Source organism: Aulostomus chinensis, chromosome 10 (genome assembly GCF_037954235.1).
Source record: "Aulostomus chinensis isolate RoL2024-O1b breed Wild chromosome 10, RoL_Achi_v1.0, whole genome shotgun sequence".
Taxonomy (NCBI): domain Eukaryota; kingdom Metazoa; phylum Chordata; class Actinopteri; order Syngnathiformes; family Aulostomidae; genus Aulostomus; species Aulostomus chinensis.
The window spans coordinates 27099029-27116198 of NC_141329.1; the positions used below are offsets into that span (position 1 = coordinate 27099029).

The 17170-nt window shown below is 47.2% G+C and overlaps 1 protein-coding gene and 2 long non-coding RNA genes across 7 annotated transcripts in view; all 3 read right to left on the reverse strand.

Annotated features, from left to right (window-relative positions):
• LOC147255080 (uncharacterized) overlaps positions 1-7514 on the reverse strand; it is a 7585-nt gene extending 71 nt beyond the window's left edge. The window contains exons 1-4 of the long non-coding RNA XR_015118079.1: positions 7393-7514; positions 6293-6381; positions 1290-1392; positions 1-140 (exon numbers count right to left, since the gene is read on the reverse strand). The exon at positions 1-140 is cut by the window's left edge and continues 71 nt beyond it. This is a non-coding gene — a long non-coding RNA (uncharacterized LOC147255080). The remainder of the gene's footprint in view (positions 141-1289; positions 1393-6292; positions 6382-7392) is intronic.
• A 102-nt stretch (positions 7515-7616) lies between these two features.
• On the reverse strand, positions 7617-8557 carry LOC147255081 (uncharacterized). Its single transcript, XR_015118080.1, has 3 exons — positions 8247-8557; positions 8096-8160; positions 7617-7749 (listed from the first exon to the last, which is right to left on the reverse strand). It is a non-coding gene; the product is annotated as an uncharacterized LOC147255081 (long non-coding RNA).
• A 3519-nt stretch (positions 8558-12076) lies between these two features.
• Positions 12077-17170, reverse strand: part of actn4 (actinin, alpha 4) — a 57118-nt gene continuing 52024 nt past the window's right edge. The window contains exons 20-23 of one of the 5 annotated variants that reach the window (XM_086216755.1): positions 16912-16944; positions 15413-15493; positions 13272-13430; positions 12077-12649 (exon numbers count right to left, since the gene is read on the reverse strand). In XM_086216755.1, the coding sequence (XP_086072881.1) occupies positions 12491-12649; positions 13272-13430; positions 15413-15493; positions 16912-16944 (432 nt within the window). In that variant the 3' untranslated portion in view covers positions 12077-12490. Of the gene's footprint in view, positions 12650-13271; positions 13431-13486; positions 14541-15412; positions 15494-16911; positions 16945-17170 lie in introns of those variants that run through there. The other 4 variants (XM_086216754.1, XM_086216757.1, XM_086216756.1 and 1 more) reach the window with 4 other exon arrangements.

Below are 17170 nucleotides of genomic sequence, written 5' to 3' on the forward strand. Positions count from 1 at the left end.
ACCCTTCTTTGAATTTTAATGAAATAAAATGTCAATTTCGAACCCACAGTCGAGGTAGTTTCCAAATCCAGCCTTACATCCTGGTGGGCATCATCGAGGCGTGGATTCGCCCGGTAGCTTGTTTCCCATCATTCTGAAATCTGACAAGTGAAAAACAAACTTTTCAGGAAGATTTTTGTGAGGCACAAGCGTGAAAATATGCTTTGAAAAAAATGTTACTTTCAATTTATGAAACAAAATTGGAAACTGGTGTTTGAGTTTTCAAAAAAAAAAAAGCTCTTGAGTCTGGAGAAAGAAAGATTGTGAAGAGCGAGCAGCTGGAGAGGGACGGAGGGTAGAGGAGGCGAGGGGACGACGAGCTAGTAAACGTTTGGGAAGAGACAGATGCGGCGACGGAAGATAATCTGGAGTGAAGGTAAATGTGACAGCCAGAGGGAAAGAGCGTGTGGAGAGAACGATGAGGGCGTGGAAGTGAGGCGAGACCCCGGACAGCCCCTGAATATGTGTCATTATTAACGAGCAGTCAATTAACCCTTAAACCTGTCGCGACACCTCGCTTTCATCCTCGCTAGAGGAACAAGCTGAGACGGAGACTGCGAGCTTCCCTTCACGTTGTCACATTAAAGTCCTGAGATTTATTTCAGGGACGCGGCCTCTCGCCAGCAGTCACACGTCTGACAGGACCTCTCCTCCTTCAGCTCGCATTCTCAACTCAGTGCCGCTCTGTTTTTCATTCTTTTATTATTTTCATTTGTTTTTGTATATCCATTTTTAGCTGGTGTGTGTCGGTTTGCTGTCAGCCCCTGCCACTGAGACGACTGTAGAGGTGCGCTCAAGGATGATAGATAAACAGTATGAGGAGGTATAGTCAGTCCTGCACCTCTGGCTGTAGGGAATGGAGCCCCAGCCTCCACAGCATCACACCTACATTCACTCGGTTTGGATCCAGAATCCTGCTCTTTTTTTTTCTATATTTTTCTCAGATATTTTCAGTGAAATCCTTAGAATTTTAAACTATTTCAAAATCTTTCCAATAAATGGACAGAATTCAAAGCTTTAACCTGCCTGGTGACTGATTAAAAAAAAAGGGTGGGAGGGGGGGACTTATCAGCAGCTGCTTTCATTTGTTTTTCTCTGAGTCTGCAAATAAGAACCTGTTCTCCGACCTCACCCCTCTGCTGGTGAGATGTTCCAGCTCTCCTCCCTTTCACCTGGCTGCCCTTCACCTCATATCGCTCCAGATGGATTGTATGAATTTTTTATCGTGTATTCAGATGTTAAGTGCAGACCTTCTTCTTGTCGAGCTGCAGCGGACGGTTGGCCGGCAGGGAGAGGGCCGTCGGCTCAGAGGGCAGCGCAGCCAAATGTTGAGCGGTTCATGCAAGTCCAGGCCTGACCGGATAAAAGATGGAGAGTTTTAATGTCTCATTCACAGGAGGAGGTTATCTGAGGTTCAGTCTACTCAAAATATCATCTGACAAGAAGCATTCCAGTGAAATATAGACCTGATCTAGAGAACACCTCGAATTTCAAGAAAGCTCCCCTCTTAATGTCACGGATCTGACCTGATCCCAATTAACGAGTCATCATCCAGAATCAGAGACAGTCTAATTACGCACTCATTAACCCTCTTATTTCCTCACCTGACCCTCGCACAGGTGTGTTCACCGGGGTGAAGGATAACTCATTTTTCCAATGTAATTCAGCAACGTGAGCCAGCCGAAGTGCATCTTGCCCTCTGTATTCCGAGTACTGCTCGTCCGACTCAGTCACACGCCGTCTCTGGGCCATGACTTGGAAAATTGGCGTGCAAAGTCTGGATCGCGACATTAAAAGAGCTCCCCGTTGTTTGGTGTCTGCGCAGGATTGTAATTTGTTTAAAACTTTGTCTGTCACACTGATTAAATTGGTTGAAAAGGTTTGAAACAAATCCAAACCGGTAATTCCGAAAGCTAGATTTAATTAGAGTCTTTTTTTTATTAAGGTCATCTAATCGAAGGCCGAGTGGATCGATGTAAACAAACAGCACCAGGCTGTCTGGACTCAGGATGAAAGGCCGCTGGGCAGCGGGATTCTCAGCACCGGAGGAACAAATGTTGGTGGTGATTTCTTAATATCGAGTGCGGTTTTATTCGCATTGAGTTACTAAGCGTGTGTCAGATGTCTGAGGAGGTCCAACTGAAGTTCTATCCGTGGTGTTCCAGGTTCTAGTCAGCAGGACTGCACACTGGCTAGGATGCACTGATGGAGTTCTTTCATAAGCGCGTATGACAACATCGTTCAAGCTGCGCTTTCCTGCTCCTGAATGCCCTCCACAGCCTCGGCGTCAGTTGATATCAGCCTGCAGGAGCAAACACTTGCAAATATCAGACTGATTCCATTCGCTGGAGAGACCTTGAGGTTTCACGGCATCGTTACATAGCTTGGTTAATTATCTGCTGCTCCTGAATACGAAGGTACAAACACAGCTGCTGAGGTCAGGTGGAGTTTCCTCACAGAGGCTCCACTCAAGCTCAGGTGATGAACGTATCTGGAAGGGGGTTAACCAGGAGCTGAACGAAATCAACCGCATCGTTCTCCCGTCTGCTGTGACCTTCCTGGACGCCGCAGTGAATGTCAGACACAACAAGGTCAAACCGCCACGTGGATTTACGCCAGGAAGGGCGAATCCTCCCGCTCCCCATCTATGAAACCATGCCGCCTGGAACCAGAAGTCAAACCAGGGTCGCTGTGTTGTGCCAGAACCAATTAAGCCCCAATTATGGGTTATGGGCTACTGGGTCTGTCCCGGCAGATAGAGGGGTAGGGCTACTGGGTCTGTCCCGGCAGATAGAGGGGTAGGGCTACTGGGTCTGTCCCTGCTGATAGAGGGGTAGGGCTACTGGGTCTGTCCCGGCAGATAGAGGGGTAGGGCTACTGGGTCTGTCCCTGCTGATAGAGGGGTAGGGCTACTGGGTCTGTCACGGCAGATAGAGGGGTAGGGCTACTGGGTCTGTCCCGGCTGATAGAGGGGTAGGGCTACTGGGTCTGTCCCTGCTGATAGAGGGGTAGGGCTACTGGGTCTGTCCCGGCAGATAGAGGGGTAGGGCTACTGGGTCTGTCCCTGCTGATAGAGGGGTAGGGCTACTGGGTCTGTCCCGGCTGATAGAGGGGTAGGGCTACTGGGTCTGTCCCGGCAGATAGATGGGTAGGGCTACTGGGTCTGTCCCTGCTGATAGAGGGTCCTCACTGTGGCCCCCCAGCAAGAAGGTTCTGGGTTGGAGCCCCGGCTGCAGCACGGGGTCTTTCTGGGTGAGTCTGCATGTTCTCCCTGTTCCTGCGTGGGTTCTCTCTGGTACTCCGGCTTCCTCCACAGTCCAAAGACATCAAGAGGGGACCAGGTTAATCCAGACTCTACTCCATACGCCACCCTTAACAGGGTAAGCAGAAGAAAATGGATGGATGGATGGACACTGAGCTTGTGTTTAACGCGTATGAGGGTCAAAACAAACCAACACTTTCCGTTCCAGCTGGTCACCTTACTGGTGCCTTGCCGTGCTCGCTATGACTCGCAGCAGGTACTTCATGTGTAGTTCCTCTGCCTCCTCCTTCAAACCACTACCAATGACCGGCATGTTTAATAACACAGCTCTTTGGATGGGGATCGTAATTCTACTCCATATCGATACTTCCCAAGGGAACCTCCTTTTTTTTTTAGATCAAAGTGCGTCATGGCATGATGAAGTAATAGAGGGAGACAATTATTCCAGCAAATGTTCCTGCGTATTTTTCCAAGATGACCTTCGACTCCATAAGCCTCCAGGCCATGAGAGGACATCGATTTCCTTGTAATTGCTGAATACAGATTCCTCCTGATTGGGATATTTCCACTTCATTCAGCACTGAGGCGTCCAGTCCGCGCTTTTATACGGCGGCGGCGCAGCGTTTAGCTACAAACGCAGTCTCATTTACAGCCACGCTGCAAGGAAGCGTTTCACACGTTCTGAAGACAGATTAACCTCAGACATAGTATTTGCAATCGTGGATAAAAGAATAACCACTTCTTTTTAAATGTCATGCAATTTATTAGTTGGAAAAAATTTGAAAGTGGGTTTTTTTTTTTAGCACCGCCATTTTTAAGAAGGGCTTTTATAGCTTTTCACAAACTGCTCTTCAATTTTCCTCGAAGTCACTTCAAACCGTTGATTTTAACTCACTGACGAGTGAAGCTCGTGTCACGTCGGCGGGTGAAACTCGTTCCTACAGCTCAGCAGAGGATGACTTCAGCTGAGGGGCATTTCCACCCCGAAGGCAAGAAAGGAACGAGGAGTGAAGCACGATATATTTATGTAGAAAAGAACACCGCAAACCAAAGAAAAAAAACATTTGCTGTTCTTGCAGTTATGTCCTGTACGTCTAATAATGTATAAACCACCTTCTTGCAAACCTTAATCACCAAATAATTCTCTTGTTGTTGCCAAACTGGATGTGAAAGTCAACCTTTTGGCATCGTGACTCTGACACACACGTCTAGCGAGTGCTGGGCCGCTACGCCCCAAACTGTACCGGCTTGTACTGTGACGCAGTAATTTTACCACAGTTACAGTCTGAATTGTGACATCGTAACTGTCTGGAGTGGCAGTTTCTGTTAGTACAGTTTGTGCATTTATATAAGATGCAAATATGAATATTTTCTATTTCTCTTCGAGGAGGAGGGGGCAGGCCTGTGTGCTGCATGGGTTCCAATATTTTGTCTCTGTGGCCTCGTGAACACAAGATTCACTGAGGGCAAAATGATACGTATTGATTTTACAGGATGAATTATAGATTAATCCCAGCATGCAGATGTCCTGGGATACCTCTGTGTGTGTGTGTGTGTGTATGTGTGTGTGTGTGTGTGTGTGTGAATGTGTGTGTCCTCCTGACCATTTTCATGTTGTTAGCCATGCATTTTACTCTCACGCCGTCCCCTGTTACGCACAAACCACACCCAGTTTTCCAGGGTGATTTTTAAGGGAGACGCTCCATGTTCCTCTGCTGTTTACGCCACCCGTCACAGGAGGATCATCTTGTACTTCGTGAGTCAGGGAGCTGGAACTGGAGCAAGCAGGCCAGAGCACATCTCACCTGCTCTGGCGTCTCTACGTTTGAGAATTCGGTTCAAAATCGGATTGTTTGCTTCAAAAGCACCGACTGGGCCGCTCCATCCTGCCTCTCTGACCTCCTACACCCAAATATCCCAAACTCTGGAATGAGCCCCCCCCCCTCAGATTAGACCAGCCCCCACCCTGCTTGCATTTAAGTCTCACTTAAAAACCCATTTGTTCTCCTTGGCTGTGCGAGAGGTGGCAGTTTGAGGTTTTAACGCTTTCTCATGTGCTGCTTATGTTTTATGTTATCTATGCCGCATTTGGCTCATTGATGGATGTGCAGCGCTTCGTTCAGCCCTGTAGTTTTCAAACCTGCTCCATACATAAACTGGACTGATTGGATCGTAGCAGGGCTGGCATCAGTGCAGCAAACTTCCATCTCATGAGCAGTTGGGACGATTATTAAAACCGCAGCATTCACCCTCTCCCGTGGGCCGCTCTGCTTTGGCGAGTGTTTTCAGGGTGTGTCGGGATGTGCTCAGGTCTCACGGCCTGCTACTGGTGCTGCTCTTAAAGCCACAGCGCCATCTGTTGGTCACATAGGTATATTGCCTCTCTCCAGTAGCCTTGTGTTGCAGCTGTGAGCAGCCAGGAGGCTGTGGAGCCAAGGGTGTGGTCAGGATGGACAGAGACTGTAGATGTCATCTGCTCACCTGCTACGGCCACCAGAAATCTATACAAAGGCCGGCCTGGGGGCTAAAGAGGGTCGGCAGGTTAAGAAAGAGGAAAAAAACACATTCTGTTGAACAAAATACTAGTATTCTGATAACCGATTCAGTTGAAGGACTCTGAACATCATTAAACTGAAACGGCGTGAGGGGGAAAATCAACTCTAATGTGGCGTCAAGAAATACTTCACCAAAAAAGTGTATTTTGCCTCTTGAGTTGTCAAAAAAAAAGGTGTTTTGAGCTCACAAACACAATTTTCCCCGCTAAGTCACTTCCCCGTCACTCGGGAGCGCGGAGTGAGGCAGCCACATTCTGTACGTTTAGCTCGAAGCTAATGGCTCCTGACGGCAAGCGACAGCAAACCGCACGCTATAGTCCACGTCTTCTTTCTCCTGCTGTAACAGACGTCGCCCGTCACTCCAAGACTGAGTTGAAAACCTGATAGTGGATCACTTTAGGGTGCTTAAGGTGCTACCGGTGTGGAATGAACAGACCTTGAAGGGGGTACGCTGGTGGGGACGATGCTTCAGTGGCTGGATATCCTTACGTCCCTCCCCAAGCCTACGCCCTGCTACCACAGGACCTGAGGAGGAAGTACAAATAAGGATGAAGGAACCTGCAGGCATGTTGGAAATGGATGCAGCTGAACGTGTAATAAATGTTAATATATGACATCAGAATAAACCATTGATTTTAGACTGAGGGACAATATTGATGGTTTCATGGCCACAGTATACTGATTAAAATATTAGCATTGCCTAAAGAAGCTGAAGTTCATTTCCAAAGACTGCAAATGCTTCTCCCTCTCCTTGCTATGCTAACGGTGGTTAGCATCAACAACAGCCATGCTGGCCACCTCTTAGCCAAAGTGAAGCCGCAGCTCGCTGGTGTGTCCCTGCATTTGTCAAACATGAGAGCTGTGCAGTAAGCCAACATTTCTTTTTGTCACATCTGTATCAACTCCAAATACTGATGTTTATCAGTGTCTGACCACACGTGCAGCATTTAGAGACCCCTCCAAAACTCAACCGACCCAATCTACTGGGAGTGTGTGAATGATGCGCCTGTTTTTTTGGGTCAGCTGAAGTTTTGTTTCACTCAGCGCGCCCACGTCGAGCCGTGCGATAAGTCAGGATAGTTCTTTTGGTCGTGTCCGTACAGACGTACAGCTCCAGTTATTTCTAATCGTCAGACACTTCTCCTCGGTGTCTGACCAGAAGCCTTCATTTGCACGATTCCCATGATGCTGCCACTTAATTTGAGTGCACTGTGGTCGTGGCGACTTTGTCAACTAAATCTACACAACCACATGCGTTAGTCCTGTTAGCCTTGAGAGAACTACCAAGATGGCCGCCAACTGGCCCGCAGGGACTTGGATTGAGAGTTGTTGAAACGGTTGAATTGCATGTTAACGGCTCCATTACTGGAAAATGAAAAGTCAGTGTCTCAGTTAATGACAGTCTTTTAATGACTGGAATTCCAAACGTATTATGAACCACATTACCAGTGCATTTCAGGTTCCCTCATCTTGTTACACACACACACACCTTCCAAGAAGTATTCATTACATGACACACTGCTGATGCAAACTCACCTGGTGTGTTCCTGGAGGCGAGAGACTTTTCCCAAGTAGAAAATTGGTTTGTCTTCAGTAAGATAATAAATATGCAGACAGCAGCGCTTGTGTCAGCGAGGTGGTGACCTCACAAAGCCATCATCACTTCCAGCTGTAGCTCTCTCTCTCTCTCTCTTTTACACACACACACACACACACACACTCCTCCAGCTGTCACAAGCGTCTGCAGCAGCCTGTGTCGCAGCCTGACTGTGACTGACAGCCCGGGGACAAGAACGCCGTGTCACCTCTTCCCACGTTTGATGTCATGAAGGTGCAGAAACACTCTGAGGGCGTCGTTTGTCTGGCAGCTGTCTGGAAACACTCTTCCAAATCCTGGAGAGCAGAAATATGCACAAGCCACTAGACCAGCGCGTGTGTATGTGTGTGTGACTAGAATACACAATCATATCCATCAGTTCTTAACCCAGGAATTGCTAAAGTGAGGGTTGCAAGATGATCTCCAGAAATAATTAAAAAACAGAAACCCTTAAATATTCCTAAAATCATCTGAGTTGTGTCTGCTGTGTCTGGACAAGCCGGTCAGACCTTGTGTGAGCAACATAGCCAGCATTTAGTGGTTGAGAGTCTCTGGCGACTCCATTTTTGGAGTTCTAAACTCCAGTGATTTCCACTTTGCAGGCCTGATTTGGGCTCCTCGGCTCAGGGAGGTGAAGCTCACCCTGGTGGTGCTGATATCTTGCCAGTTCTTTGCAGTGACTCTTACGTGTTAATTCTTCTTTGCTGCTAAAAAAACAACAACGGAAGTTTTCAGCGAAGCACAGACACACACTGAGTCTTCAGGGAATTTCACGAAGCCACTTTTGACTCACAGACTTTCTTTTTGGTCTCCTCGTCCACTATCGTTCTGTCCCTCTGTGACGCCTTCATGTTCAGTCCAAAATGGCAAAAAAAAAAAACCCACCAATTTCACTTCTTGGGCTTCTATAATCTTTATCTAAGCTAACCAGCAAAATGAGCAGAACTTGATAAAAACTTCAATCATTTTCCACACAGATTTCTTTCCAAGGAGGAGGTGCAGTCAGCACCATGTCGAGGGACGTTCTCCTCCTCCTCGCCACCACTGACCGACACGTGCCAGAGGAGCCGTCTGGGCTCCGAGCGCCAGCTGGAGGCAGAGAGGGACGTTGGTTTCCTGTCAGGATTCCAGCTGCTGCACCTGCTTCTGATTCAGGTTAATTGTTTAATTCTCTCAGCCTAGGAGGAGCGCGCACACACACACACACACACACAGTTCTCAGCCAGACTCCACAGCCAAGGGTCCACTCTGAAGACTGGCACAAGGTGGTGCTTGACAGCACTCTTTGGGAGTGAAACAAATTAGGTTTGGAAATCATAATTTCAGTTTGACTGTTTCTTTATCATCATCCAAACCAACTTTGAGCCTGTTTTTAATCACTTACACAAACATGGGGGGGGGCTTTGAGAAGAAATGTTGTGTGGAAAAAGACTTGAGGTATTTTCGAACTCACTCCGTCACAGCAGTCTGGTGCAACTCCAACACCACAGGACGCCGCCATGTTAGCGCGCCAGTATTCAGCCAATATAAAGGGCGGCCATTCTGTTGGAGCTTGTGGCCACAAACCAAACACGATGATCCACTCCTGCAGATACTCAGCAAGTCTGAGATGGTTCCAGTTCTCACCGTGTCATGTCACAGCATTCATTTGTATTAGCATGTACGTCACGGTGCCCACAGAGCTGCAAGTCATCACATCTACACCAAATGTATGAGCCGCCAGTCACGTGACTGCTTCAGATCTTTGATAAATATCAGGAGACCCAGGAAACACGGAGGAGCAGAAACCACCAGATGGTTCCGAGGTTCTTCATCAGTCAGACGGCAAAACCTGCTGCTTCAGTTTTCTGTTAGACCAGAACGCAAATACGTAGAAACGGCAATCTGAACGTTCCGTCCATTTTCTCCACTGTGACAGGTTACACTTCCATTCAGAATGAACAAGTCAAATTACACGTACAGCTGCATGCAAAAAAGCTTTTCAAGTGTGAAGTACAAGGAAAATATTTCCCATCTGTACTGCAGTGAAACACACAAGCACTTGAAAACTGTTCTCCTGGAGCAGAGATGAGCTGAACCCAGCGGGAGGGGCGTCGCGTCCCAGCCGGCAGCATCCTGACAGGACGACACCCCCAAGAACCTGCGCCGTGATGTCAGTGGGTGTGAACGTGTGTTTTCTGTTACGTTTTCTCTCGTCTGTGCAGTGCAGAATACCTGTGGTCCATGCGCCACTACACAATATTAACAAATTAGTTAATTACTGGGGATTTTGCATATTTAAAGAGCATTTTTACCTTCCAAAACACTGTTTTTGATTTGTATTTATTCATTCTTACATCAATTACTACTATTATTTGTTCTGTTCATTGTTTTGAAGCTACCCTTGTCAGGTACCGTGACAGATTCAAATCAGTTTCCAGATATTACTAGACTGAACAAAGGAGATAAACATTTCATTTTAATGCTTTCACTGAACAATTTCATGTCAAATGAATCCCCCACTCAATAACCTCCACATCCTGAGACCAAAATATACACCAGACATGGTTTTTAGGGCTGTGTTGACAAGAAACACCTTTTTTATCTGAATGTTTTTGGTCCTAAATCTGCTGAACATTGCCTCCGACACATGCATTCTCCCTGAGGACCAGCAGGGGGCGTCTTCCGTGGCTGGAACAAAAGGATTGTGCATGAGTTGACTGCTCCACAGAGGCTGGAGGAGGACGTGCTCATCTACAGCCAGACTCTTCTGTCTTGATTCATTATCCCAGTACACTTCTTTTTGGAGGACTTTGTCGAGCGCGTTGCTAGTTTTACGTCTTGGACGGAGCTCGTTTTTGTTCATTATGGTCCTCCAGTTGCAGGAACTGGAACCGGCGGTGACATCACGCTCGGCTGCGCTGCAATAATCTATGGTACCACTTATCAACCCGCCGTGGATAAAAAAATGAAACCAGAACAAGACCACGTATTTTGTAAGGAAACTTTTATGTGTGCTTTGTGAAACTCACTTATCATTAGTGACAGAAGGCGTTGCAGTTTCCAGTACAGCAGATAAGGTTTGATAGTAAAGAGTACAAAATAAAGGAGGGAGAAAAAAAAAAATCACAATTCCAGAGTTCATTTCTCTCTGACCCCACCAGAAAAAAAAGAGGGGGAAAAAAAAAAGAAACAAGCTTTTGGTCCAAGTCTTTTTGTCGTCTTTCTTCCCAGTCTGTCCCTCCCTCTGCCCCCCCCTCCCCGACTACCAACAAACTGTCGCGCTCGGCAGCTTTGCTCCTCCAGAAGATTCTAATCGATGCCCACAGCATTCCCCCGATATTGAACATGATTGCATAGATTTTTTTTGTTTTCATTTCCTTTTACTATTTGCACGTGATGGAATGTTTACATAAAGACCCCTCCCAACCTTCCCCCTCCTCCTCCCTCCATCTTTGCAGTACATTTTCATTCCCTTGATCCGGAGACAAATGAGGGTGGAGGAGGAGGAGGAGGAGGAGTGGATGAGAGAAAGTGGGAGGAAGGGAAAGAGTAAGAGACAGAAGGACAGGGCTGTAGCCACCATGAGGCACTTTAACAAAAAAAACAAAAACATTTCCTCCAAACGCCACGTAGCTACACCGCTCTCCGAAGTGCCGTTACTGTGGCAACCCTACAACCCAAGAAGTGCGAGAACCTTCATTCAGCCAATCATAATGTATCCATGACATGACGGGTGTGTAATGTGTGTTTCCATGAATATAAAAATGTATCATCTCTGATTAATATAGTCTAATCTATCGTATAAATGTATTTAAATAAGCACCTGATGTCCGCCCCAGCAGGATAATATAGTTTCACAGAAGCAGATGTTTATGGGTTGCTATGGTGATGCGGTCATGGAGAAGGCCTTTAGGTACACGAGCCTTGTTGCTACCACCCCCCACCCCCCACACACACACATATATCGGTATTTTCTATCGCTTAAAGAAAGAAAAAAAAAGACTTCTGAAAGGTCAAACCTGTCCACTGGTGAAACTGCGCCCTCTTTGTCACGATCATTGACTTTCTCATATCTGTGTTTTGTCATTTTATGTTTGTTTGTTTTTTTTAATAAACGTCGTTCTACTTTGCCCTACTAGAAAACCTGCCATCCATGATTCTCAACATCTGGGACTCCCCGTCTGTGTGTGTATGGGTGTGTGTGTGTGTGTGTGTGTCTCATTCGTCGCACTGAAAAAATAAGTATGTACAGCGCTGAGCCCCGCCCTCCCACCTGCACTGACCCACATCCAGACCCGCCCCCACCACCCACCTGAAAATAAACAAAAAGAAGAAATAAACAAAGACAGGAAGAGGAAAAGAGCTGAGGTTAGACAGGTCACCTTATCCAGCAACATGGGAATTATGGGTAAATATGTCATTCTTATCTCTGGTTGATCAGCACCCCTTCCTGACCTCCCGACCCCTGACCCCACAGCATATATCTCTCTAGGATCTAATACACAAACATTGCCAGTCGGCACGTCAACCCCCCCCCCCCCCCCAAAAAAAAAACTGCGCGTTCAACGCCTGGCAAGAAGAAACAAATTATAATAAAATAAACAAAATTAGCATAAGTATGAGATTAGCTTGTGCCCCCTCCCCTCGTCCCTCCCCTGTTTGACCCCCAAAGGCAGAGAGGGTGAAGATAAAAACCCGCACTGCAGAGCAGCTGCTCCCCTGTCCCGCGGTTGCCCCTGGATACGCCCACTCATCTTAACCTTTTAGACAATTTAACCATGATTACTCTGCACCTGGAACGCTGGTTAGCAGGTGAGCTGGGAAACATTCAGCAAAGGCCAAATCTAACTACAGTTCAATCAACAAGCTCAAAGACTTTTACAAATTTCTCATAATTTCCAAACTGGCACACGCTGGGGCACCTCACAACCAACCACCACGCAAACTCTTTCAAATGATAGACTCCTGGCGCATCATCTAGACCCCTCCTACATCCCTCCCCCTCCTCTCCCTCACTTCCTCATCTGTCCAGCCCTTCCCTTCCTCTTGTGTCCTCTACAGGTCGCTCTCTCCGTACAGGGCGGTGGAGAAAGACATGTAGTCGAGGGCTCCGGGGGCGCCATCGGGCCCTTGGTACGGTGCCATCCGAGCGATGCAGTACTCCGCCTGGTCGGTGGGTAGTTCCCTCCTCAGCTCCTCAGCAGTGATGTAGTTCTGGTGAAGAGGAAAGACTTTTACTCAGTGGCCAACACAACAAAAGCTTAACTTTAGACTTGAGCCTGATTTGTGCTGAAGCATTAAATCAGCGTTCTTGGTGCGTGTAGCGGCCTGACATGTAACGACGCACCACACTGATACAGCAGCTGTGACACGTCTGCTTCGCATTTCAGCGCCATCTCCTTTTCTGGTTTGGCTTTTTTGGACCAATCAATTTTTTTTTCCAGTGAGAGGAACCGTTCAATATTTCTTTTTTATTCTGCTCCATTGATGGACGGAGCTGTCAAAATTCATCGCGGCGTGTCTGAAAAACACCAGGGCCGTCGTCGATGGAGCTCCTCCCTGCAGCACTGGCCGAGCAGCCCCGTGGAGCGCCGGTCATTACGGATGCCTGGAGGACGCTGTCCTCAGCTGAGCGGCCACTTAGCAAAAGAAGTCTGCGGCACGATCCCAAGCTTGTGTTGCAGCAAAAAGGTGATCAGTGCAGCTGCGTGCTAATGGATGCAGTGACTACCGACTGCAACAAACAGTGACGTGACTCGGCTCTGCTTCTGGCCATAGGCTTTACCGTACGGCTAACATAGGCCCAGTACACACACACACACACACACACACACACCTTATCCCCGGCCAGGATCTTGAAGGAAGCGATGACCTGGTCAGCGGTGTCCGTGTCGGTCGTTTCCCTGGACATGAAGTCAATGAAGGCCTGGAAGGTGACTGCGCCACTGTTGTTTGGGTCCACGATGCCCATGATGCGCGCAAACTCGGCGTCACCCTGGCAACCGAGAGACAGCAGGTTAACCCGGGAGAGATAGCAATTTACACATGAACACACACACGTACTGAGGGACACACACAGGAAAGACATCAGGACCACCAGACAGGGCTGCCGAATCACTCACTAGAGGAAGCTAGTGCTAATGTAGTACTTGTCATGCTACTGTCCATGCAGAAACAGAGGTACAATAACTTCAAGCTAACATCAACATGGATGAGAGCACGAGGACAAACACACAATCACAATTCCCTTCAGTTACTATCCTACAACACACAAGGGCAGAGACACGAAGAGCAGAAGACAGAGAGGAGAAACATCAAATAAAAGTCCTGCTTCATAATTCATGTCATCCTGTGCCATTATATAACAGCAAAAAAACAACATTATTTTGAAAAGCAGTGCTCAAAAATTCTACAGTAATTGCTCCAATTAATCATCGTTACTTTGAGAACGGCTCTACGCAAATGTTTGGTTTTGTATTTGCTCTTTTAAAACTTAAAGTTTCGACCTTTGAGTTGAGAAATGCGCATTAAAAATGATCAGTACTTTCCTGCATCCTTCATGATCGGCAAGCAAGTAGACTCCCCTTTGTTTATCATGTCTCAATACTGCGCACGATGAGCAAACTATGACTTTTTAAACGCCAAAACTGGCAGCGCCACTGAAAACATTCACATATTGTCAAAAACGACCAAAGTCGTTACTGGAAAAATGAAATAGAACAACAATTTTTCATTCAAACTTTGATTTTTTTAAATAAAATTTTAACCTTTACTCATCTTATGTTCCATCCGCAAACAGCAATGTTGTGAAATACCATAATAATACCATGTATCATGACAATAAAGATCATTTCTATTTTAAAACTGTCCCTGTTCGACACCTGACGGCACTGATTTGGTAGATAACCGGCACTAATTAGGAGCAGGTAATTTTTGATCATTATTAACTGTATCGAGTGTAGGTTCCAGCTAGTTTTGGGAGGCTGAGTGGAACTGAACGTGCCGACACCCTGAGCAGATATGAAGCCAGCAGCAGTACCAGGCTGTTTCCTGTAGAAATGAGCAGAGCCCGGAAATCATCTGAGACCATCTGTCCTGATCGCTTCTGTGGGCCGCAGCAGCAGCACAGCAGCAAAGGCCGGGGCAGAGGGGGGGACAAGTGGGTGACAGTAATGGAGGAGAGATACAAGTGGCGGGGAGGAACGAGGGGATGAAAGGACAGATGGAAAAGAAAAGAGAAGGCGGGTGATGTTTAGGGGAGTGGTGGTGGTGGTGGTGGGGAGATAAAAAAAGCACAAACAGTTAACAGAGAGAGCATCAGCGCAAAGTAAAAACCTGGCGCACAGATGAGGGCGATGAGAGAGTGAGAGGGAGCCCGAGCGAACTGAAGCAGCACAAAGCGACAGAGACCCCTGGTGGACAAACAGGAACACAACATCTCTGCCCTCCATGCTGAAGGGGAACCTGCCTGACCCCACTTGACCCTCCCCCCGAGCATCAGAGCAGAAGAGCCGACGCCATCACTGACCAGCTGGTGTTTGCCTACAGATGGACTCACTCTGCTCATCAGAAAACACAGCAGTCGGAAGCGAAGCTCTTTAATGCACACGAGAGATGTTCCGTGAGCCTCTTCGATCGGCCAGGTTAGTTTACAGCACATATGCTAAGGCCCCTGAACTCTAATGTTTGAATTAGCAAAGATATTTATGATGACAATTGAAAAATTAAAAAAGCTGCAAACCACACCACGTTTTTTGTTGTTGTTTTTTGGTGACCTGAAATAGTCGGCGAGACAACAAGAGGGCAGTTTACCCTTAACGTTTTACACATTAAAGGAACAATAACAGCTTAGCTCGTCATCAAAAGATACTAATTGATGAGGCGAATGAAGACTGGCTGTGACCGTCGCTCTGCTCTCCTGCTCAGAGGCCTAACAAACACTGAGCCTTTCCCTCCATCCTATCCTGGAGCTCCTACCTGCTTGTCGTTCTCCACATCGTAGCCCAGACTGATCAAACAGGCCTTGAACTCCTCGGCCATCAGGGCCCCGCTGTGGTCCTGAGATCAGCCAAACACCCATTGACAAGAGCGCCGCGTCATGAGGATGAACCAATCGCGGCACAGGGATGGTTGTGAATGGTGACCATGCGATCCACAGCATGCAGGACGATGGGAACATGGAGGGACGGACAGATGGTGGACAGACAGACATTGATGGCTGTTTAGACAATGTGAACAGACACAACTGCACAGCAGCTGTCATCAGCTACACAACAACAATCAAATACTCTCAGACACATGCGAGGAGTGTGTATCTGTATGACACAACACATCTTGAGTCATGGCGAGACATTCAGACGCGCCCTGAGTGACCTGATCACAAGTGGACAGCTTCAGCTACAAGTGGGAACACACGCCGGGTGCTGAGATCTGGTCACTGCGGCCGCACTCTCCTGTAAGACGTTAACTCAGGTCACCCATCAGCTGGTTTCTTGGTTTCTTGCTCTCCTAGGAATCAACATGAACAATTTCTAGACCAGACAGATGGCCATGAAACGTCAGGGATCTAACACGAACGTGTGTATGGTGGTCGGCCTGATCCAGGTGTAAAGAGGTGAGATCTGATCACAAGTGATCACTGGAGATGTGCTGTAACGTCCACTTGTGACCAGATCACGAGTCACATGCTAATGCCAGGTCTGAAAAGGCCAATGACAATGAATTACTGTCTAAAACCAGGAAGTAGAAGAAAACAAAAACCGTGACAACCACAAATATGCTTTCTCATTAACATGGAGGACTTTACTAGCATGCTACATTTAGCCTCTACAAATAGTGCACCCAAGTTCATTCAAAAAGTAATGATAAAGAACTCTTCCTGTATTTTAAGTAAATCAAGATGTGTTGTGTGGACAGACACTGATGTGGGACATCAGACAGCTGGGTGTGAGAGCGACCACAGAATCCCAGAGTGCATTATGATGCGATCGCGTCAGACAACGGCATGAATTGGTGACACACGGTGACACACAGACTGGTGCGAGACAGCAACTGACGGTGGCGTTTCCTCATCCTGACACCGTTCAAAGTCTATAAATGATCAGGTGTGACAACAACCACCACAATAAAACACGTTTGGGGACATGAATCACAACAGTCAAGCACAACGTGTGAAGACGGTGGTGCACGTCCACAATCTAGAAGATGAAATCAACAATCCCGTCATGACACAAGCCTGTCAAACTGAAGAAGCACACAGAGAAACAACACAAATGTTCTAATTTTCTGTATCTGTTCGTTTCAAGTTACCAGTGTGAATCATGACGTGCCCAAAAACCAATAAACCTGTAGCTGCCCGTGTTTGCTACTTGCATCCCGTGTCTGGAACCATTCCCATTAACCCTGGACAGGAACGGTGTTCGTTCCACCATCACCATAGACACCTCAGCAAAGTGCTGGCCTCAATCAATACTCACACGTTTGGCTCCTCTCTCACCCCCTCCTGAGGTCTACACATTCATGGTGTACATTAATATGTAGGACAGACCTTCTTCACGTCAAATACACAACGTCACGCGTGAACGAATATCATGAAAAACTTCAGTATTTGGACTGTTGTCAAACTGTGTCTGTGGCTTTTGTGGCATCACTGCTACATTTTAGTGGCACATTCCTGCATTTATTGGGTTGAAGTGCCGCGCAGGTACGCATAACAAATGTCAAAATTCATGACGT